This window comes from Coturnix japonica, chromosome 13, assembly GCF_001577835.2.
Source record: "Coturnix japonica isolate 7356 chromosome 13, Coturnix japonica 2.1, whole genome shotgun sequence".
NCBI lineage: Eukaryota > Metazoa > Chordata > Aves > Galliformes > Phasianidae > Coturnix > Coturnix japonica.
This window is the reverse complement of record NC_029528.1, coordinates 2,193,461-2,217,081: the sequence shown is the minus strand read 5'-3', so window position 1 is coordinate 2,217,081 and position 23,621 is coordinate 2,193,461. Positions and strand designations below refer to the sequence as shown.

Here is a 23,621-nt window from a genome sequence, read left to right as displayed (position 1 = left end):
AACTGTAAATGTGGGCTTATAATTTATTTATGTACATTAGAAACTAGCTAATTTGCACTAGTGACTAGATACCCTATTGGAGGTTTTCATATTTTATGAATCAGCAAGCAAGCTAATGAACAAACAATTAAGGAGCAAAGAAAGAAATGTACTTTGTTTGTTACTTTGAGTGAGCTCTAATAGTGCATGATGTTAGTGAATACACTTTGTTAGAGCGAGGCAGTCTAGACAGTAACCTACATGGTGTGCCCAGGTAGTTCAGAAGGCAGCATGCAGCAATGAGAAGGCAGCACAGTGCGGGACTGACCGGCTCTGCTGGGCCAAGCTGCAGAGGGTGAGGGCTGGGGAGAGCTTGGTCTGAGTAGGAGAGCAAAGGGCTGGGATGGAGATGTGCTGCCTGGAGAGCTCTGGGCTTGGGTCCTTAAAGGCAGCAGAGTGCCAGGAGAGCTGCAGTGTGCATGAAGAGGCCAATGCACTTGGGGAGGTAAAGGTGCCAGTTGCTGTTGGGGGTGTGTGTGGGGATGCGGCAGTGGGAGAAGGATGGAGAACTCATAGTCTGCCCAGCCCTCATGCACCTTCAGCACAGTGCAGTGAGCACATCACAGTGGGCTTTGCATGAGAAAAGGAAGCTGGCCATGGGGCAGCCCCCCACCCCCGACCCGACCCTGCTCTACTGCTGGCTCCCAAAACGCTCCCCTATGCTGGCTCCCTATGCTGGCTCCCAGTTGTCCATTCCAGCCCCACAGCCCCACTCACTACCACAGCCACAGCTCATGCTCCCTTTTAGGGCGTCTATAAAGCTGGTAAACACTTGGACTCGTCTGACAAAACATTCAAGCAGGAGGAAATGGGGTGTGTGCAGAAATACTCCATTACATATTGTAATGGCAGACATTAATTCAACGTTAATAATACTTTGCACTTTTCAATCACATATTCTAAACCCCTTTAGATAGGTGGGGAAGCATTTGGATGATGATTACTGGGCAGAGCCCAAAGGTGTATTCTTCCCTTAGGCACAAGGAGATGAAGTGACTTGTCAGAGTGGCAGTGCTGGGAAGAAATCTACATCTCCACATTTCCAGACCTACATTCCCATCTAGTTGCCAGGAAGAGGAGTTAATTTAAATATTACCGTTTGCTGACCTACTTACAACTACCCTCAAAACTTGGAAGTAGCGATCAAGTATTCTCCCCTCCATACTCGGGCTTTTTTAGGATAACACTATCTTTGAAGTATGCCTTTCAGCTGCATTAAACAGACGGATCGTCATTATTTGCTCCACTTTCTTAACGAGTCCCTGTTTGCTGCTACTCAGCGCTGCAGAGTTTGGATAGACTCGAGCTCAGTTGCACAGCCTTGCAAAGCATCTCCCTGGCACTGCAGCTGCTCATGTCAGCGTTGGTGTGTGGCTGCAGTCACACCGTGCCCAGTGAATGGGCAGCACCTCTGCAGAGAGACCAGAAAGTTTGGGACCACGCATCCACTCCTGTTTGTCCTCTTCCCCCTGGTGTTCTTTCTTAACAGCCCTCTCCTTCCTCACCCAGCCCATCTTCAGCCACTGTCACCTTTTACAGTCAGCCCTCCTCTGCATCACAAAAACCCCAAACCCTTTCCTGCTTGCACACAGAACTACAGGCACAGCTGAATGTCAACAACCACAGCGTGCAGCTCAAAACAGTCACTGTGCCCTACCCAGCACACAGCATTCCTTGGGCACAGCCCTCCTCTGCAGGTTTTCAGCATCACGGTTACTCTGCTCGGATGCTGGGGGCTTCAACCCCCTGCCCCAGGCTTAAAGGTAATAGAGAACATGTGAAGAGGGCAGAGGAAACGGTCAGCGCCATGCCTGGCTCTGTGGGCTGAGCAGCGCTCCCCAAGTAGGTCATGTCCTGCCAAGGGGAAATCACAGCTGCCGGACCCAGCGTGTGGCTGAGCAGCCCCAAAATGCCCCAGTCACACTGACCACACCGTGTGCGCCCCTGCATCCCTGCTTCCCCACATCTCCTGGCCGCAGCCCTGCTGGCTCCTCCACCCCAGCGAGATGCCGCTCTGAATCCCCCCCAAACCCTCCCCACCCTCCCGAGCCCACCCCGCTCACAGCAGCCGTTAGACATCCCCGGCCTCGTGGTAACCTCCCTCCATGCAAACTGTTTACAGACATTCATCGAGGTGCACCAGGTGTGGATGCGGTTACCAGCCTGGCGACTGTTTACCTCACCCTCCATTCAGCATCACCCTGTCACAGTCTGCATGCAGGCATCAGATAACGGCAGCACTGGGCGCTCAGCCCTGCACACCCGGCTCACACATGCACACGGGGACGCGGTTCACGCGCAACCCTCGCAGCAAACCGCACAGCGACTATCAGCTTCATCTCATTATTTTTTTTGCTGAAGTAAATTACACTGAATTTTTATATATATATATATATATATATTACCCCTTTTCAAAGCCAATACACAAATGACAGGATGTTGTTGAAGGAAAATATGAGCTTTCATAAGCTATTATTATTAGCACATGCGCACCTCGCCGCCGCTTTGATCTTACTGTAGGTTCGTGTTTGTTCCCCCTGAACTCAACCCCGGTGTCTGTTCTGATAGAGATCACCAACAATTAAAGTGGGATTTGTCAGCCCGAGCTGCGGGGAACTGCAGGGGGACGTCCTGCAGAATGCACAGCCTGCCCAAAGCCTCTTAGCTGTGAAGAGGTGTTTGCTGTAAAGCGGAAGGGTGGTAATGTGTACTGAATAAGCACCCTTTGATATTCTGCATGTGAGCTAAGAGCATGTTCAGGTTTTGTTTGCAGCGGAACTGTACTTCTTCCATTGTTTTCTGAGCAGAAAAAAAAAAAAAAAAAAGAAAAAAGAAAAAAACAGAAGAAACAATGTTAAAAAAATAAATAAAAAAAAGCTGCTCTAAAAATGGTGTCGGTTTGATTTCAGGCAGACAGTGACCAAAGGGAGTTCCTATATGTTATTATCTATGGTTTTTAAAGCCCCTGCTGGCAGCTGGAGCCCGCCCCAAGCAGCAGTGCCAGCCCTGAGCTGCCCCTCCACTGCCATCGCAGGAGCTGTTTGCTGAGTTCCAACCCATTACACATCTGCAAAGGCACTGAAGGCAGTGGGGTTTACAGCCAGCACTCAGGGCACCGCATGGGCATGGAGCACAGAGAAAGGGCAGCAATCAGGTGCAAGCAAGTGGCTGTCCAGTGAGCAAGTATGATTGCTTTATAAATGATGGGCATTCTCCCAGCCCAGCACCTGGCAGTGTTCGTGTAGGCTTAGTGCTGTGCAGATACTGCACTGCACACCTACATCTCTGGGAAGGATACAGAAGGAGCTGAGTACATCACAGTTTTTTAAGGCAAATGGAGGGAATGGGTGAAAGGGAAAAATATAACAGCAATAGGATAGGTGACATTCTTATAGTCTGCCTTCAGAACTGAGCTATGCTCTAATACAGCAACAGGCCATGAAGGCAACACATGGGGGTGGGAGCTCCAATGGCTGGACAACCATCCAGGAGGGGGTTTCGCCCATCCATCCTTCCCTTCAGTTGTTGCTGAACCCCAGTGAGTGCCCCAGGTCTGGAGGTGACACACAGCACACCCCAACCCAGGGGCTGTTTGCACTTAGGGTGCAGGCTGGAAAGAGCCATGTGAAGAGCTGTCCGTCAGGAGCAAGAGCTGGGAGCAAGGGGTGCTTGCTCAACAACAAACGGCACAAAACGGCACCAAGGGAGCAGGAGAAGTTCTGGAGAAAGCCAAAAAGGAAAAGTTTGAAAAACTGCAAACACCCCATCAGCCCAACGGGAACCAGGAACGGCTGCGATCGCAGGAGGCAGCAGCAGCCAGCGCTGCGGAGCGACATTTCCATCAGTGTCCTGCCAGCAGTGCCATTACTGGATTATCAGGGCGGATTAAGCCTTTAGCCAATTACCCTGACTGGTAAATTGTAGATTGTCTAGACTTCTTCATGTTCAACAACACACATAATGTTTTCTCTTTATCGTTACGCCATCAGCCCGCTCCTGCGGGACGCATCCTGCGCGGTGCAGGTGAGCCCTGCCTGCAGCTCGGCGTGGCCCTGCGCGCAGACAGATTTATTTCAGACAGGATTCTCATAAATTCAGAACGACTTCCAACTTTCTTGACTAGGAGATCAAAGAGGCGAGCATTTGCTTCGTGCCATCTGCAGAGCTGCTCGACAGGGCCACGCAGTCTGGGTGGGGGGGAGGAAAAGGGAAAAAAGAAAGTCTTGGAGATTATGCCCTCAAAAACAAGCTCGAATGCCACCCTCACATTAAAAAGCCCTGGTTGGCAGTAACAATTAATTTCTTAACTGAAACCCGCCCAACTGTGTCCAAGTGTTTTAATTTGCCTATTGCTACAATATGCAAGGGAGCTGGCAGTAATGGATTTGCAATTAAAACTAAAACTGGCAAAGAAATCGCAAAGCTGGCAAAAGAGCTAATCTGCAAGCCATGATCACAAGATTACAAAGTGTTTATGCACATGCTAATTACCCGCGCACATAGCTGAGAATGACTTATAGGAGAGAAGCCTGGCTTTGCGTGATCTCAGCCCCTGGATCCGGCCGGCCCGGCCGGCACTGAGCTTTGCTTCCCACAGCTCCCACTGCCATCAGAGCTGTCCTGGTGCATGCTCATGGAAGCAGCAAGAAGGACAAGAGATGGGGAAGCCTGGAGCCCCCGCTGCCATTTGGCTCCTGGTACTGCCAAGAGCCTTCGCCTGGTCTGCAACTAGAGAATGGAGCCTGTAAGTGTGAAGTGAGCACCACGTGTAATACATTTACACCTGGTTATTCACCACCCCGATGTCATCCTGCTGTTTCTTGGCTCTAGAAATAGCGATCCTCATCAGTCCTTGGTGAGCAGCGGGTCTCAGTGCCCCCAGCCCTGCAACAGACACTGCAACTGAGTGCAAGTGTGCATGTGATGCTGCAAGAGCAGAACCCACACCAACCAGCTGCAAAAGGACAGGCTGGGAAGGGGAGGAAAAGGACGCAAAAGTGATCAAACATCCATGCAATTAGCTAAGAACAGAACGTGACAGTGGTCAGGGGCACCATGACGAGCAATTTGGAACCACAGGAGAGAATTTCAAGGAGAGAAGTGTGGCAGAGTAGTCCCGGAATAAAAGGCTGCTGGGAAAACTGAGATTCTTTAATATATAGGATTAAGGATTGCCAGTATCCTGAGGGAGGAAATGCAAATGGGGTTCAGACCATTTTTTTCCATAAAAATTAGGAAGGAGAAAGAATAGACTTTGAAGTTCAACATGTTAGTAAATGAAAGCAACAGCAAAGGAGACACAAAGAGAAAGCAAGCCCCGGACGCCTAGAATTATGTCTTAAACACTTGATACTGAAAGACAGAACCTGAGGTGATGAGGAGACTTCCCTTCATGCTATGCACAGATCCCAGAAAATCTGTAGATTAGAAACTGCCTGAGAAAAAAGCATTGCACAACAAAGGTAGGATGGAGTGCAGCATTCAAATGGGATTCTTCGAGCCTATTTCAGCCAGACTGGGATGACGAGGATGCAAGGAGCAAACGGATGGATGCTTTCACATGCACAAAGAAAGGATCTGATGGTTGGAATAGCTGACCTCAGCGGTCTTTTCCAACCTTAATGATTCTACGGTTGACTCCACAATTTCTGGAGGTGCTCTCTGCTCTATGAAATGATGGCTCGAGCCAGTGTGGAAGGAGGTGGCAGCGAATGATCTGAGGGGATATCAGGAACTCAGTGGACACATCAGAAGAGATTTGCAGGCTCGCTGCATTGAAGGGGCTGGCTGCTCCTGACTGATAGGCTCATGGAAGTCCAGACTGCAGAACAGAAGTACATCGCAAGGATGCAGAGCAATATTCATAGATGGCAGAGGGATGGACCATCTTTGTGGAGACATCCTGGAGGTATCAATGGCTCGGCACTGGGAGCCAGTGGAGAAGGGCAATTTGTGTTTGGCTGATTATGGCTGCAGCCTGTGTACTTGTGTAAAGCAATTACAGAGTGAGCTTAGCCCATCATTACTGGTGGTCATGGAATGCCATGTGTCAGGAAATGGCAACTGATCATCTCCGATGCAGATAAGTGTTCTGGATGTAATTAGTGCTACAGAAAGGGTGATTCAAGGGAGAAGCTCTCCAAAACTGGGCTTGGAGATGGATTTATCCATCCCTACCTGCAACGCACTGCCAAACAGCTGATGGTAAATCCAGCCATTGGGGTGGGCAGGTGAAATTCAGTAGTCTGTGACAGAGACAATAAACGATGATAAAAGAGAAGAAGAGATATCGTTGGTTCCTTCAGACCATAATCTTGATGGCTCTACAGCTTTTCCTCGTTCCAAGTGAGATACGTGGACTTTAAGAACTTTAAAAATGCAACAGAACCACAAACTTCTGTTGTTGATGCTGTTTTTAAGTACATTTGAGATAATTTCTTTCCTGATGTGCAAAGATTGGGTTGGCTGCTCTGCACCTGTGAACCAGAATCTAGATTCCAGAAGCTGCTGCTGGGGTCTGCTGCTCCTCCTTGCCCAAGGAGAGACCCATGTACAACTGCTGCCTATTTAAAGTCATCTACAAACCAGTTTAATAAAAGCTGACTGCATCTGCTTCCATGTTATTAGTTCTGCCCCAAAACTCTGTTCCTGGCAACATAATGTTCCACGCTAATGAGCCAAATCTTCCCCTCCCATGGCAGCACTCCTAAACCTCCACACCATTCAGTTCACAAAGTTACCACCCTGTTTTTCCCTCGGGGGAGGGAAGGATTGCAGCTGCAGAGGGGGTTCTTCAAATAATATGAAGGCCAGAGATCTGTGGGAAAATCTGCTCTCAGACAAATAGCACTTGGGGGCATCTGCAGAGAGAACCAGCCCCTCTTTGCTTCTGTCTGGGTCCCACGTCCTTCTGGCAGCAACGTTTTTTATGAACCACGCAGCCATTAATCCCCTGCCAGTTCATACACCCTACCATCCTCTGTGGGCAGACAGCACAGAGTGGGAGATAATGCTGCAGGGAAGTGGTATTTATTTCAGCTGGATTTTGCGGCTTCATGGGAGAGTTTCTACTCGGGGCAGTTATTTCTCGCTCACTCCTCCTGCAAGAAGGAGGGATCTGGCGCAGGCTGAGGAGAGCATTCTCAGCTCCTTTTCCTGTGAATTTTCACCCATTTGTGCCACTTCCCTCCACGCAGCACCGAGCTCAAGATAAACAGCAATTTGAGGTTATCATTCCATCTGCAACACCCCGTGATGCTCCTCGGATTAAAGAGAAATCAGATAACCCTCATTACCTGACTGAAACTCGCTGCTAGACTTTTATTTAGAAGCAATAACATTGGAGAGACGGGCAGGAGCTCGGCTGCCCGCCCCCCATCACCCCACAGCACAGCACCTGGCAGCCTTTGGCCTCGGGAAGGAGCAGCCCAGCATAGGAGCTGCAAGCTCTCCTGCTCACCGTGCACCCAGCAGCTGGCTGCACAGTCGTGCCTATGTTCTCCATCCCCTGTTCCTACAAGCTGGGCTGAAATCATCCGCCGGCCTCCTCTAATGCTTTTGGTTACAAACCTCCCCGTGCCACATGTGGCATCTGCCTGCAAAAGATTTCATTCGCTTCTGACTTCGCCTCCAGCCATTCACTGACAAACTGGCAGCTAACAACTGCTAACAAATGATTTCCTAGAGATTACGGTTGAAGTCAAAAGGGTTCCAAGATAAATAGACTCATTCCTCATGACAAGGAATGTGAATTATGCATCCAGGGCTTTGGTACATGTGTCCAAAAAGTATGTGGTGCAATCCTGGAGGCTGTACTCATCAGTGCGTTACGAGCAGGTAAATAGGAATGACATTTTGTCCTGGGTTTCACAGCAGGGATCTGTGCAGTGTGTGTGTTTGGGACAACACACTGGACGGCCCAACCCCTGCTCCCACCCAACAAACGTCATCCATGAAAATACCATTTAGGCTGAAAAAATGATGTGTTTTGAAAGCGTGAGAATTCGCCGATCGCCTTGAAGGAGCTGTGCTTCCAGGGCCACCTGCGGCTTGCTAATAGATCACGAAATCACAGTGTGTTTAATACCTGAAAGCTAATGGGCTCACAAGCAGCACGGCTCACTTTCTTCTAGCCAGTCTTTCTCTGATCACTTTTCATACACCTCCCATTGCAGCTGCCTGCGCAGGATTTGGGGACAATTATCCTGTATGGATGTGGCTCTGCCTGCAGTGCTCTGCACAGCTCACTTGCACATGAAATGAGAACGCTTCAAAACACTCCTGAGGGAAACTGTGTCCCAGACAGTCGAGCTGCTGGGGGACCCAGAGCAGAAGCTGGGATAAAACTCTGCTTCCTCCATTGCATCCCTACACGCAGGTACAAGACTATCCTGTTCCTCCGCTGTAAAACTTGGTAGCATGCCTCGCTTCTTACCTGATTTTGAGCACATCCTGTGTTAACACACAAACAACTGGCGTTACTAATGTCTGTTTAGTCGGCTATTGACGTGGCACCTGGTGCTCTCTGGTAACAGGATCGCTGGGCTCCGTATCAAACAAATTGCGGGGCACAGGCAGAGGAGCAGCTCCCACCCACGGCAGCAGCAGTGGGAGAGACACACATTTACAAAGAAATACACTTTTGGAAGTGAGTGCTCATCTCTCACAGCCTCACTCTTCCAGCACTGCAGCTTGCCTCATCCCTCGGCATGCATTTCCAACCAGATCCACATACCGTATCAGTAGCAGTAACAGATTACAGTCTGAAAAAGCATTATTTTTGCAGAGCTTAAGTATCTGTATGTAGTCATATACCATTTTCTGTTAATGCCAATCACCAAACGTCTGGCACTGATGATAGCAGGTAACTTGCTGCACATTGGAGTGAAGAAATAAAATCTTCACAATGTTTCTGTACAACGCTGCTAAGAACCTCAGAGCTCCATCCTAGCAGTGCACATCTATTGTTTTAACTGCATTCTGCTCCCAGCAGGAAAAGCCCGGACTCCATCAGAATGCCAGGAAACCTGTCAGATGTAACCCTGGTTTCAGCCATCCAATCAGTTACAGAAAACACACTTAGGACCCAGGCATGACGTTAACTTTAAGGTAGAAGTGTTCAAAACTTCTGGGGGCTCTTTCCAAATGTATCTGTTGCATTATTCCGAGCATTTATGCCAATGTGTGGGTCAACATTTTTTAGTATTTAGTTGGAAAGATGCTGATTGTATTTAGAATCGAATGCATTTATTCCGTGATGTCTGGAAGAACTAAAATCATTGTCTCATAGAGGTGTTCCCACATCCATCTGTTTCAGGGAGCTAAGCAACAGCAAACACATTTTGTACAGCATTTGAACCTTTCAAGTTACAACTAACAGCCTGCAAGAATTCAACAGATGGATTAAAAACCTCAAGGGAAGGCTGCCATTGGAAAAGGACTCCAGGGCCAGACAGGGAACAAGAGTTGCACTCTACATTAAACCAAACCGTAGTAGGACTGCAGCCCTCACAATGAAGCACTTTGAGCTGCATTTCTTGAAGAGTTTTTATTCTGCCCCATTAGAATCACAGCTACATCTGATTTATACGAGGCTTCAGCCTTAATGATTTTCATGCCAGCTATTTTTGGAGCAACGTAATTTTCTTTAACACCCTGTTATTTCACTCAAGATCACCAAAGAGTTTACTCCAATTGCAAAAGCAAACTGATTCTGAAGCAAACTGTTTCCAGTCAGCCTTAGAGGAGCTCCGCACTTCAAACCTTGGACAGACCCAAACCCCAACCTTCAAACACTTGGATGTCTGCAGACGCGTGGCTCCGGCATCCCCATCCCTGCTTACAAAAGAAGAATGCAAACAGAGATCAGCACTGAAGACTCCACCAGTTTTCGGAAAGCTACCCCTATAGTAATGATTTCAAACAAATAACAGGCCAAAACCAAAACACGGCAGCAATAAAATAAAATCTGAAGAGCTCTTCAAAAAGATTTTGAGTGATATCAGCTGGCAAAGCTCTGTTGTCTATCCCAGAGCTATGGCAGTGTGCACCAGCCAGGGCTTTGCTGCAAACACACCAAAGGCAGCAGGCTGTACCTTTCCATTCTTCAAAACCAAAGCCAAATTCTGATTGCTGGGATGAGGAAGAAATTTTTGTTGTGGATATATTACTGCATAATTACTGCAGATCTCATTTATTTTCTTTTGAATACTACAGCAGATGCAAAGGCCGGGCAGATGTGCTGTGCCTCGTGTTATCATCTGATGCTCCAGGTTTACGCTTTGACAGCCTACCGAACATCAGGATACGTGTGTCTATTGGAGGAAAAAGAAAATATCCCACTGACAAGATTGGGAAAATCCAACTGACAGCATCAACCGCTGCCAAACTGACAGCAAGGAAAGACCTTCATGCCAAAGGAAAAATCATCGAGCAATTTTCTCAATATAGTGAGGTTTAGAAACTTATGGATACGATCAAAAAGGAACACTGCTGGGTAAGGAGCTATTCATGGGACCAGCACGGGGAAAATTCCACAAAGCACAAATGTTGCTAAGAATATTCAAAAGTCAAAGCTTTCTGTGGGTGTGCGTGCATTGAGATGTCAACACAACTATTTCACGATCACCGAAATTGCTACTAGCCTGCATCCTCTCCAAGCGGCTATTTTTAGGAGCCAGCCTTTCATGTGGTGTAACGATGTGGATTTTACAAGAGCATTTATAATGTGTTTCATATGGTGCACAGTCCTGGAGAAATTGCTTTGTATCAGAGAAAGTTAAACAGAAAGGTTCAGGGTCATTTTTCTCTTTTCGTTTCTTATTTTGTACGACTGCTCCTGTTTTGGATTTAAGGTGAATATGTGTATTTTCATTTCTCCTACATGACTGCATGGGCCGTCTGACACCAGATGGAAACACGAGCGTGGCACAAAGTGCTCCCACGAGAGTCACCTGGATGCCCACAGCCCCCATCACCCCACACGGTCGGATTTCAAAGCTTGCACTGCCACGCTGTGTGAGATACAGCAGGAAGTCAGAGCTCAAAGGGCAGCCCTCAGCCTGGGTTATGCTGGTGTCAGGGGCTGCGTGCCGCCTCCCACGCTAGAACGGGCTTTTCTTCTTGAAGGGCAAAGTCACACAAAGCATAACTTTCAGATGAAGAATACTCCTTGCTTTGTCCCAGCTCCCACAGCACAGCAATGTGTACCAGGGAAGCAGACCACCAGCCTGGCCATGCTCGGACCTGCACCTTTCACATGGAAGATTTACAAGGGTCTATTAGCAAAGAAGGTCTATTTTTCCCTATTGAGTCATCTCTTCACCCATCCCACATTCCTGATCCTTTCTAAGCTCTTTACTGGGAAGACTGTCACCTGAACAACTATTCCATAAGCGTGTTTATAACTCCCCCCTGTGCTGAGACAGGCTCATCATCATCCCAGGCCCACCTGATGACCCCAGGCCTTGGCGTTTTCCCCTCATGTCAGTCCCAGCAGAGGAGAACCCCGGTTTAAAGCCCAGGATATCGCTCCTCAGAGCAAACGACAGCAGAAAACAAATTCAACATATAGCACAGAAGTGGAATTACTTTAAAAAGAAAAGTCTTTCTAGGTCAGTCCAGATTACTATGTAGCTCTTTAAGACAGACATGTACTTTGTATGTTACAGCTCCAAACTCTCAGTGGAACAAAGGAGACACTGTTGAGACTTCTTTTTTTTTTGCTATCATTTAATCGAATGTAAAGCTCTGACAACCACAGGGAAAAAGTGCCCTACATTCCAGCATCCAGCTTTACTTTGGTTTTGAAAACTTCCCATAGCATTATGGCGCTTATTGTTTTGTTTAACTAAATACTAATCTGGGACCCCACGAAATACAATGCAGCAGATTTCTCTAGCTGCAGCTGAGCTGTGGTTCGCAGCACAGGGGACAGGATGGAGCAGGAACCATGGCAGTGCATTTTGCCCAGAGCCATGGGATGCTCCAGGCAGGTACTGCTCTGTCAGATGGTTTTCCTCACTTTCCTTATCTCAGCCTTGACGTTACTTGGCGGAGGCAGAATGGGCCTTCACAACTTTGGGGAGGGTCTTGATTTATAATCATTCAAGAGCAAATATTAGCAAAAAGAGCCAGGGGACGGAGCAGCGTTATGTCATCATGCAGGAGAGAGCTGTTTTCCAAGATCATTTGAAGGTGACCAAGAAAAAGATCCTGCTGTAATCAAGACAAAGAGGCATGTGGTGTTGCAATCACTTCCTCTGAGAAGCCAAGCAGGTGGGTTTGAGCCAGAAGCATGTGCTGAAGTGGCAACCCCAAGGCAAGGACGAGGCCCACGGCTTACATGAACAGAGGGCTCAGTGTGGCCAGGCTGGGCCAAGGCTGTCTCCTCATCCACACCATGAGCTGCCCTGGGGCCGGCCAGAGCCTTACCCAGGTTGCAGGACAGCCAGGATGGGTGTGAGGCTGTCCCCGAATCAGCAGGATTAAAACTGGGAACTGGGAAACAAGCAGCTCTGTCTCCTGTAACCAACCCTCTGAGTCACCTAGTCCTACCAAACCTTTGCTCCTGCCTCCAGACACAGAGATTAATGAGCAAGTATCATGTAGTGTGTATTTTTAAAGAGATCTTTGGAAGAACAGCACATAAAAGAGCCCATGTGGGGGTACTGACAGCTTCCAGCTTGGCAGCACTATGGGATTTTGTCAGGCTGAGGAGCTTTCCCTGCTGCAGCGGCTCTGCAGAGAGTCCAGGAAGCGGCGTGAGCCTGCTCTCCTATTTCTGTGCCCTCCACCCACTGTGGGTGAATGAGGTAAGAGCACAGATGCATCAGGCTGGGAGAGATGCTGATGCTAGCTATCTGCCGGCACAGGCAGCACTGAGCTGGAGTGGGAAAGGCATGGGAAAATGAGGAAAAGCAGCAGCAACTGGAAGGAGATGCATGATGTGCATTACAGGATTATGCAAAGCATGGGAGGGCTGGGATGGGAGAGATCTATGCTGGGCAGCGAGGTGATCCCTCCTCAGACAGGAGATGGTCCTTGAGGGTTTGCATCAGGAATTCCCAACACACACATGGAGTGGGGATTTTAGCAGCTGAACAGCAGCACGTGCTGGACTGCTGCTCCCCAGGCCTGCCCTGTGCAGCACAGCCTCCCCACAACAGGGGCCATGCTGAGCCAGGTCCTCCCTCTTTACCTTCCCTGTGGTGAATTAGCGAGGAGGGTCAAAGGCCAAACCATCCGAAATGAACACTAAATTCGCTCTCTCTGTATCACTCACAGCCGAAGGGCAGACAAGGCGGTACGGGTGTGAAATTAATGTCAAAGCAAAGATGTTCCCTCAGAACTGTTGATGTTTCTCACTGTTCGACTGTGATCTGCTGCTGACTGCCATGGCACGCACACAAACACCGTCCGGAGCAGGCTGCAATCTTAGGTGTGCAACTCACACCACCTCTACCATGTAAACTGCTGAGCCTGCAGATCACATCGCGGATACAAGAGATATGAGCTGAGATTGGGATCTGACCCTTCACAGATGATCTGTGAGAGCAGCCCGAATCATCCCTACAGACCTCGCTACATCTCACCCAGCCACAGAAGTGCCCGTGTGGTTACTCAGATGGGAACCTTGGAACAGCAAATGCAGGCAAACCCAAACGCACGGATTTGTCAGAGTTTCCACCCAAACACAGGAACGGAGCGGTGCCTGCAGACTTATCGCAGAAAGCTGCCTGTGAGATGCTGTGACACATCCTCTGCCTCCCAGAGCTGCCACTTCCCTCCCCGTTCTCCCCATTACAGCTCGGGATAGCAGGCTGAAAGGCTCTGCTTTCATCTCGGACACGCCGTGTGCCACTAACCCCCAAACCACTTTGTTCTTCCCAGTTAAAGTTTCAAAACCATTAATCATTAACATGGATGAGCTTTGGGAGCTCGGCTTTACGCTGCCTTTTGCTGTTCTCTCCTCATTCTCAACCAGTTGAGCTAAGAACATCTTGTGAACTGCAACAGCTGGGAGCTCGCAGGAACAGTGCCCTCAGAGTACATAGTGCTGGAGCAACTCCCCACCAGCAGCCAGCTCAGCTCCTGTGAAGGAATGCCAGGGGGAGAGCAGATAGTGTTGGGCCGTCTAAATCACATGCACAGTTATTCACAAGCAAGGATTTACATAAAACTCGCTTTTGTTTCCCTGTGACATTTTTTCTCTCTCTCTTTTTCGTTCCAAACAACTTTAAAAATAAGGTTATATTAGACCACACACACGCTGCGCTGTATCATGTCGCTGCTTCTTAAGCAGAGCTCTCTAATTTATTTCAAAGGGAAGTTCTGCTTCAAAATTGAGGGTGTGATATGAACTCAGAAATTAACGCAAGAATTTTCCTTGGGGGGAACCAACACTGAATCAGACATGCAATAAATGACCTCGGAAGCCCTGCACCTCGGTACATCCACCTATCCAACAGCACGCTTTAACATCAAATATTATTTTCACCATTATCCAGTCTGAAGCTGGGTAGAAGAGCTGGAAAAAGTGGATTTGCTTTTTTATTTATTCATGCGTCTGTCTGCTAAAAGACCCATCCATCATCAGCTGCTGCACTCCTAACGCTTCCTGCCAGGAATATAACCATTCATGGGGATGGGGCACTGCCATGGGGAGGTCCCATAGCACAAGCCCTGCTACCAGGGAGCTGCCTGGCGTTGGTGTTGCTCTTGTAGTGCAGCAGGCACTGCTGGTACTGCACAGAGCTGCAGCTGCCAGCCTCTGCCAACTGGGCACCACACCTGGAGAGGGATGTATCAGCCCCTCACAGGGACAAACCCCAGTCGGGGACCTTTGCCCCTGGTTCCAACAGAATTAGAACATCATGTAGGAAAAAAGAACATTAAACCACTACTCTGACAGTGCAAGCCGGGATGGAAAGATCTCTATAAGGAAGCAGCTGAGCTGCAGACTTGTTACGTGAAATGCTAAGAGGACAACAGCCTCCCTCCAAAGGACGGAGCAGACCTGGCGAAGGGGCTGCAGCAGCAGCCAGTCCCAGAGTTCAGCTCATGCTCCTTCAGCTCCCGTCCAGCATAGGGCAGCATTAAAGCTTTGCCCCTGGGACCAATCCACTCCTTCTAACCACCGAGGGAGACTTTCAGCTCTGTGCTTTTTGACCTCATGATACACATTTGGGACCTGTGGCCCCGGGCCAGCAGTAGCTGCGCTTTGATCTTGCTCTGCCCAAGGGGACATTTCAAACCCACTGAATGGGAACCAAACTAGAGGAGCTGGGCAGACCTCAGGAACATCTGTGTTACTTCCTAGGCCTGCTGTTTCACGTGGGGGCTGTGAGTGTGCAGAGATTTAGAAGGTACCGCCACCCTTTTGCTCCTACGAGAGTCAAGTTAGAGCTTAACAGCAAAGAAAATGATTTTCCAAAGAAATAGAGGCTCTTGGCCCTGTGTTTCTCCAACAAGAATAGGACGTAGCCCAGCGCCTCAGCTTCCTACACAGAACATTTACATCCCGCCAGCCCACACCTCAATGGTGCCTGAACACAAAAGGGATGCAGTGAAGGTGGGAGGACAGACCCCCCCACAACCAAGGCAGTGCACAGAGCACAACCCAACCGCTGGGCATGGGATGGAGCTGTGCAGCCTCTGCTTCACAAACCCCTGCACAGAAGGAACTTACAAGTGCTCCTTCTAACATTTAACTACCACATGGTACAAGATGTAACAATGCTCAGAAAACCCCCTCGGGTCTCAACTCAATTATACAACTGTAGCAAGAAAAATATTTTAATCTGATCAAAGAGTTAACATGTTTGACCATGTCTGACCTCTAATGTTTGTAACCACCTAAAAGGCTGGTGTTCTTACTAAGGATGTACCTTAATTTGATTTAAAGTCATTTGTACTATTTAAAAAAGGATATAGCTTTATGATTTTGTATTTCATTTAGAAAAGCAGTTCCTCAATGCGTTCATATTCTTTGGAAGTTTCTTGCAGATTTCTAGCCTGAAAATCCCATGTATTCTGCTCTGGGAAAGGCTGAACTTTTTCATGTGTCAGGAGAGCGAAAGCAGACTCGTGCCACACACATGTGACAGCTGAGAGCCGAGCGAGAAATGGTTCTCCTGGTGCCTTGAAAAACGTCGAGATTTCAGATGTGTGCACAGCCTGTGCCGAGATGCTCCTGACCCAGAGCAGCCAATGGCTATCTATGCTCCCAGAACACTGGGAACGCAAGCTCTTGCTGCTCTGTCCCCACCTCCCTCCCTTCTCTCTTTGCCATCTCTGCAGCCATGGATGGATACCTGTGCATGCTCAGAATGGTGCCCATCTGGCTGAGCTGCCCTAAAAAGCAGCCTATGTTGGCAGCCCGCTGCCTGCCGAGCTGGATGCTGCTGCAGGCTGGCTCTGGCCACATCCTGCGCTAGGTGGGGGCCCCAGCACATCAGCTGGCTCCGTGCTGCTGCTGATGTCAGGTACCCAGACACGTTCAGCGCATCGCTCAGGAACGACAGCAGCACGTGTAAATAACACCAGTGGGTTTGTTTTGATAGAAGTTACAGTTTGGGTTGTGGAGATGGAGGGAGCCCGGCAGGATGCCTGGGTGAGCATCACCAGGGCAGGGCCACCTTGAGCAAAACAAAACCAAACTGATGCTACCAAGCAACTACAACTGCAGAAAAGCCAGCAGCACTACAGCAATGCCGGCAGCTCTGGGCCGGCTCCAGCATCACTCACAGCACCACCAACACTGCAGCAATAACGGGGCTTTGCTGGGCAGGGCCCTTCTACATGGTGTTTGTCAAGTAGCTAAGTGCAAAACCTCGGTACCGTGCAAAAGCACACACCTGGGTGCTCGTTCTTCATGTTTTGTTTTTGAGGACTCCGAAATTAATCCTAACTGCAAACAACTGTTTCCAGGAAGCCCCATAAACCAAAAATACCAACCATCAAATGCACGCATGACTGCAATCAATAATCCCATCCACTCACACAACCTTCCCTCCAACTCACACTCAAGCATTAATTAAACACACTTCTGTGGAGGGTTAATATCTGAGATCTCTGGTCGCAGATCTGACCTCCTCAATTACTGAAGCGGCCGCCGGATCACAGCTCACAATGCACACAGCAGCAATACATATGAGAGCAATACACCGTACAGCGATGATAAGATGCACACCATCAACATAAACACAAGAAAAAACAGCTCGGAAATATATACGGGAAGAATTACTGTGCCAACACCAAAATCCAAAGGAATGACCAGCCCTGAGAAAGGGGAAGATTTCTCCCGATAATCTCTGGTAACACATTTTTAGCACAAAACACTGAACTGGATTTTAAGCAAGGATCCCAGCAGACCCAACCAAGGCTCACTAAGGCTGTAGGTGATTCCGGTGCCTCTCAGGGATTCATTCCCTTTCTGCTGCTCAGTTTTCTCCTCCATGAGTTCTGTGCAGCCTATTCACATCCATCTGTTGCTCCAACAATAACCTCCCGGGTTTGTTTTCTACACTCTCAAGGGGAAAAGCAACTCACAAACCACAATCTACTTTTCAGCTTAATTGCTAATAAATAGGCTATTGCACTTTGTTGCCCGTCTAGTAAGGGTTTAAGATTAAAAGAAACATCCCGCTACAATGAATCGATTAATGCAACTTCAAACTTGAACTGATTCTACACCAGAGAACAAACTAAATGCATTTCAGTGACGCAAATTTCATCTCATCAATTCCAGTTCCTCAGCAGAGCAGCTCAGTGTTTCAGAGGGGTGAAGGGGAAACCTGGTTCCCAGAAGAGACACAAGGTGGGAAACAACAGAAGAGCTGCTTGTTCTGAGAGCAGCCAGGCCGTGTCTTGCTGCAAGCTGAAGGCGACTCTGAGATGTAGAGATCCCCCAAACTGCCCCTGACCTCAGCAGGAGCTGCCCCTCCTGTGTCAGCACAGCAATGCAGGGGTACAGCTGCTGGAAGGACCCATCTCCTCCTGCCTGACCAGCAGGTTGGGGTGGGAGGACACGGCACTGATTGCCACGAGCCGTATTTTACCACACTTCAACTCCAGCATTGTTTCCTATGCCACGATCCATCCATTTCTCATAACACCAGTTTGAAACCCCTACCCCTCTCAGCAAACCAAGTGCTTACATTGAGGAGGGCATTCTACATTCTTTTAAGCCTTATTCCTTCATAGCTTAAAGATTAAAAGACACCGAATGATGTTCTGTTCACAACAGCCTACTGTAAAGATGGAATAACACCTGGAACGAACGCGGCAATGCTGGCACCCCCGAAATGACACGAGCACAGCCTCCATGTGCTGCATTGCTGGGAAATTCTCAGGTTCTGATGTGAATGGCAATGGGCAAAGACAGCTCTTGTACAGAAGTGGTTAGTTCAGATATTCATATAGCAAAACTCACTGTAAGCATTAAATGATACAGAGATGCTAAAAGTGATTTGACACGAGAGGGAAAAAACTTTATGGGAAGACTGGAAGAGCCGTCCAGCTGCACAAAACCTCCATCGCCATTTCACAGCATTAAGATCCTCATCCCGGGTCATCACCCACAGCACAGCCCCAACCAGCAGCAGGCCCCAGGCTGGCCATCTCATCAGCAGACACACCAAACTGAAGCTGAGCCACGACACACAGCTCTGGACACCAACACCAACTCCAGACCCAGATAATGGAAGGGGCATTTCCATATTGGAACTTAGGATCTGGCTGTCGGCAGCATAAAGGCAACCTAGAGAATGGGGGCTGTGAAGAAGCTCCCCCAGTGATTCGGGGAGAAGCAGCTCTTGCTGCCGAGCATCACTCCCCCTTCACACGGAACAGCACTGGGCCTCTTAGACACCATTTGTCAGAAAAAAAGGCACACGTAGGTGCCTACATGGTACCTGCAACACAGCTGGGCAGTGAGAGGCCACCAAAGGTCTCAGTAAGGAGAGGATGCACTCACCAGAGGTGACATAGATCCGTTTGGCAGGTAGGGGTCTGAGAGCATGAGGAAGGGGTAGCCAGAATATGCGGATCCTTTATACATCCCTGGGTCCTGGTGCTTCATACCTGCTAAAATCAGAGTTCCCCATTACGATCTGCCTTACGACAGGTGGCTGCTCTGCTGCCGGGGGGACGGAAGAAGCAATGTTGTATTTGGGAACCTTTTGGCTCTGTGATCCCAGAGGGGCGTATCGTAACGGTGTGAGGGTCCAGGGGGAGCCCCGGCTCCGGGGCAGGAGGGGGTCGGTGCCGGGGCGGGGAGTCGGGGACAGGGAGGGAGAGGAGGACAGCCCCGAAGCTCGGCGCCACTAACCATCTTCCATGTGGTCCGGGAGCTTCTCCTGATACACCCTCTGCGGATCCTGCACGCGGCGGACGGCCTGGAGGGGAGGAGAGGAGAGAGGAGGGCAGAGCGGGGGGTGACGGGGTGAGAATTGGGAGCTGGAGAAGGCTCGCGGTCCGGGGGCTGCGCGGGGCGGCCGGGCTCACCTCGGGATCCGCGGCGGCTGCGGGGCTGCCGCTGCCCTCGGACTCGTTGACCAGCGAGGACTTGAGGTCGGCCAGATCGCGCTCGGTAAAGGCGTTCTCGGGGATCTTCTCCTCCTGCTCGCCCTCGTCTTTGAAGGCGATCAGCTCGTCCGTGGCCCCCAGGTCGTCCCCTCCGCCGCTGCCCAGTTGCGGCATGTCGCTCCGTGCCGCGCCGCGCACAACTCCCCGCAGTATTGTTCAGTATTGTTCTCCCCGCAGCCCTCCTGCTGCCGGCCGATCCTCCTGCTCCCCCTCAATTATTTTGCCTTCGGAAAAAAATAACACTTCGCTCCCTCCAAATTTGCCTTTCTAAACTTTTTTTCCCCCCTCTATAAATTCTAACTAACTTTTTTTTTTTCTTTTTTTTTTTTTCTCTAAGAAATCCCCCCTCCTCCTAAATTCCCTTCCGACTCTCCCTAAAAAAAGAAAAACAAAAAACAAAAAAACAAAATACTAATATAAAAAACGTCCTTTCTTCAATCTTTTCCTCCCTTCCTCCCTCCCCGGCAGCTGGCGGGGGGCTCTGCGTGCTGCAGCCGGGCAGTTGTCTCGGGATGCCGCTCTCTGTGCCCCCCCCCCACCCGGTGCCGCCCCCCGGCCCGAGCCCCGCAAAGTTTCTGTGGGAGCAGCGGGCGCCGGCGGCAGCCAGAGGCACGGAGCGCCCGGTGCCTGTGTGCGAGAGCGGCGGCGGGGCGGCCAAGGGCTGCCGACATCAAAGCGGCCGCCGGGTGATTGGCAGCGCCGGGGAGGGGCCGGGGGCGGGCGCGCACACGCACACGGCGGAGCGAGCACCCCGAGAGCGCGGCCGGAGCGGGGAGTTCGCCTTAAAGGGGCAGATGGGGGGGAATGCGGGGAGCTGCTGCGGCACTGCATTGCGTGACATGGTACAGCGTGGTGTCATATGGCATATCACGGCACAGCATTGCATGGCGTGGCATGTTACAGCATGGTGTGGCATTGCATTGTACAACATGATGTGGCATTGCATGGTACGGCACGGCATTGCATTGCATGGTACAGCACGGCATTGCATTGCATGGTACAGCACGGCATTGCATTGCATGGTATGGCACACTGTGGCATTCCATGACATGTTACAGCACGGTGTGGCATTGCATGGTACAGCACAGCATTGTGTTACTTGGAATGGTACAGCATTGTGTTGCATGGTATGGCACAGCATTGCATGGCATTGCATGGCATTGCACAGTGCAGCATTGCATGGCATTGCAGTACAGCACTGCATAACACTGCATGGCAAAGCATGGCATTGCATCACATGGTAGAGCATGGCATTGCATTGTATGGCATGGTACAACACAGCATGGCATTGCATTGTATGGCATGGTATGGTACAACACAGCATGGCATTGCATTGTATGGCATGGTACAACACAGCATGGCATTGCATGGTACAGCCTGATGTTGCATTGCATGGTATGGTACAGCATGGCATGGCATTGCATGGTATGGTACAGCATGGCATGGCATTGCATGGTACAGCACAGCACTGCAGGGTAGCATGGGCATGACACGGCACAGCACAGCATTGCATGGCACCATCTGGCATGGCTAGGGGCACAGTGAAGCCATGTGAGTTCATTTGCACACACACCTGTGTGCACGTCTGTGCACTTCTGCTTAGCTCTGCTCACATATTTATGCACACACACTTGTGACTATACACTTACCTGCTCACACGCTCATCTGCACACACAGCTTTGTACCCAGCTCTGGCACAGCATGCTATGGCACAGCATGATATAACACAGCGTGGTATGGCATGGTGTAGCATGGTACAGCACAGCAAACTGTGTGTACGGAGGTGCTAGTGTGCACACACTCCTGCACACACATCCGCATTCACAGTTCTGCACATGCAGCTGCACATGCACCTGTGCACACACACCTAGCTCTGTGTGCACTCTCCTATGCACACATGCACCAGCACACTCCTCCTGCACTGCTCGCACTATAGATGTGTGTACCCCACACACACCAATACACACACTCATGGAATTTCCTGAGTTAGAAGAGCCCCACAGGGATCACTGCATCCAACTCCTGGCTGACCATCAGCACCCACTGCACACTCCTGACACACGCCAGCGCTTGCACAGCCGCACACACCACTGCACACACCAGCACCAACCAAGGCACAGCCGCACACAGCAGCACACACAGCCCCACACGAGCACACACAGCACTGTGCACTCACAGCTGCACACAAATGTTCCTGCGCAGATCGGAGGGCAGAAGTCTTTGCACACATCTGAAGGCACACACACGTGTGCACACGCAGCATTGGCATTTCCAAGCAGGCGGTGCACATGTGGGTGCACACCCCCCCCCTGCCATGCACTACCCATGCAGCCCCCAGCCCCGGTTGCAACATTGGGCTGCAAAAAATGCTCATCCCTGAGTGGCCCCAATGGGTCGGGAAACCCGAAATGAACATCTTTGCAGCCAACGTGAAGGTAGCAGACACTTCTGTGTCGGCGTCAGATTTGTTTCTGAAGCAGTTCCCATGGAAAAGGAAACTCCCCATCTCCTGTGATGGTACGACAGGTCCTGTGCATGTCTCCGGTAGCTTGAAAAAACAGCCCGATATTTATTTTCCTTAATTAAGATTGCATAAGATAGCCCTGGGACCTGGAGACTTTTCTACAGACTGTAATGACGCCATGTAAATTGTTTTTTATGACCCAATATACTACATATTGTCGCATTCAGCCCTTGAATAGGAAGCTAAAAATCTCGGTCCCTATTTTTCTTGTTAATTAGGGTATTATTACTATGGATATAATCTCATTACTTTTTGGGGAGGAGAAGAACTAGTCGGAGCCACTTTGAGAAGTGCTGAATGTATTTAAATGAAGCAAAATCCGCCTTTCTGCTAATTGCTGCTCTTGTGCACTGCTCTTATTTCGGGGGCTGAAGGAGATGGGATGGGGGGGGCACAGCGTGAATCTCTGCTCTCCCACCCCATAGGAAAACTCCATCTGTGGATTCCCATCCTTTAAACATCACTAAAAGCAATGTAACGCGCTGCAGCCACTTGGAGCAGCAATGATTTGAATGAAATATTTGCTGCTTTCAGATTTTTTAATTATTATGATTTTTTTTCTATTTTTTTCCCCCCTTTTCAGATGATCCTCTTGTTTTGCATGTGAAAAAAAGAAAAAAAAAAAACAAAACTCGTCTGAGATTTACAGCCCTCCCAAACGGAGATAAAGCCTTGGCAATGAGTTGGAAACCTGTTGTAATCTGTGATCCAGGAAACAAAGAGCCTCATTAATGCAGAGACTTTGGTGAGCCTTTGATGTTAGCTAGCATAGCATTCACTCTCGGTTCCATTTGCATTTAAACATTCATAAAAACATCATCTCTGCTTCCTTTGCCTTAAGCAATTTAGGAGTAAAGTATAGCTTCTATTTAAAGAAACCCACTGTGGTGAAGCTCAGAATACAAATATCACATAATCTTCAAGCAGAGCAAATATTTTATCCTACATTTCTGGTGGGCACGTTTAATAATGTTACATTTAAGACCCAAAATAAAAGATCCGTCTTATTTTCATTAACCTTACACCACACGTTGGAGGGAAAAGAGAAAAGGGGCCCAGTTCATCCTCAATATGCTACGTGCCAATTTGGGGAAGGAAGGGAATACGGAGGACTTGCCATTATTCACAGGAGCTGCATTTTCCAGGCGGGATGCCTCCAGCAAGGTGCCCGGATCCCTGTTTAGACAGACAGCCATGGAAATCTTAGAACAACTTTTTATGAGTTTTATTTTTATTTTTTAATGCATGCAGTTTTCTGAAGCGTGGAATCGTCCTCCTGGGGGTATAACTAAAGTGAAAATAAAAGCTAAACACTAAAAATCAGCATATGCCCAATGCATGGGGCTTTCTTCCATGAGAAGCCGCAGACATCACCCAGGCAGAGCAGGGAATTGGGGGCATCAATCCAGAATCAAGGGCTGCCCACCACAGTGTTTCCAACAGCACTATTAAGCAGTGGAATGGGATGAGA

At 49.3% G+C, this 23,621-nt stretch overlaps 1 protein-coding gene across 8 annotated transcripts in view; it reads right to left on the bottom strand.

Annotated features, from left to right (window-relative positions):
- TCF7 (transcription factor 7) overlaps positions 1 to 20,317 on the bottom strand; it is a 53,730-nt gene extending 33,413 nt beyond the window's left edge. For 2 of the 8 annotated variants that reach the window (XM_015875895.2, XM_015875892.2), the window contains exons 1-3: positions 19,546 to 19,740; positions 19,370 to 19,436; positions 19,016 to 19,125 (exon numbers count right to left, since the gene is read on the bottom strand). In XM_015875895.2, the coding sequence (XP_015731381.1) occupies positions 19,016 to 19,125; positions 19,370 to 19,436; positions 19,546 to 19,740 (372 nt within the window). Of the gene's footprint in view, positions 1 to 19,015; positions 19,126 to 19,369; positions 19,437 to 19,545 lie in introns of all 8 variants that reach the window. The other 6 variants (XM_015875891.2, XM_015875894.2, XM_015875889.2 and 3 more) reach the window with 6 other exon arrangements.
- Positions 20,318 to 23,621: the final 3,304 nt, after the last annotated feature.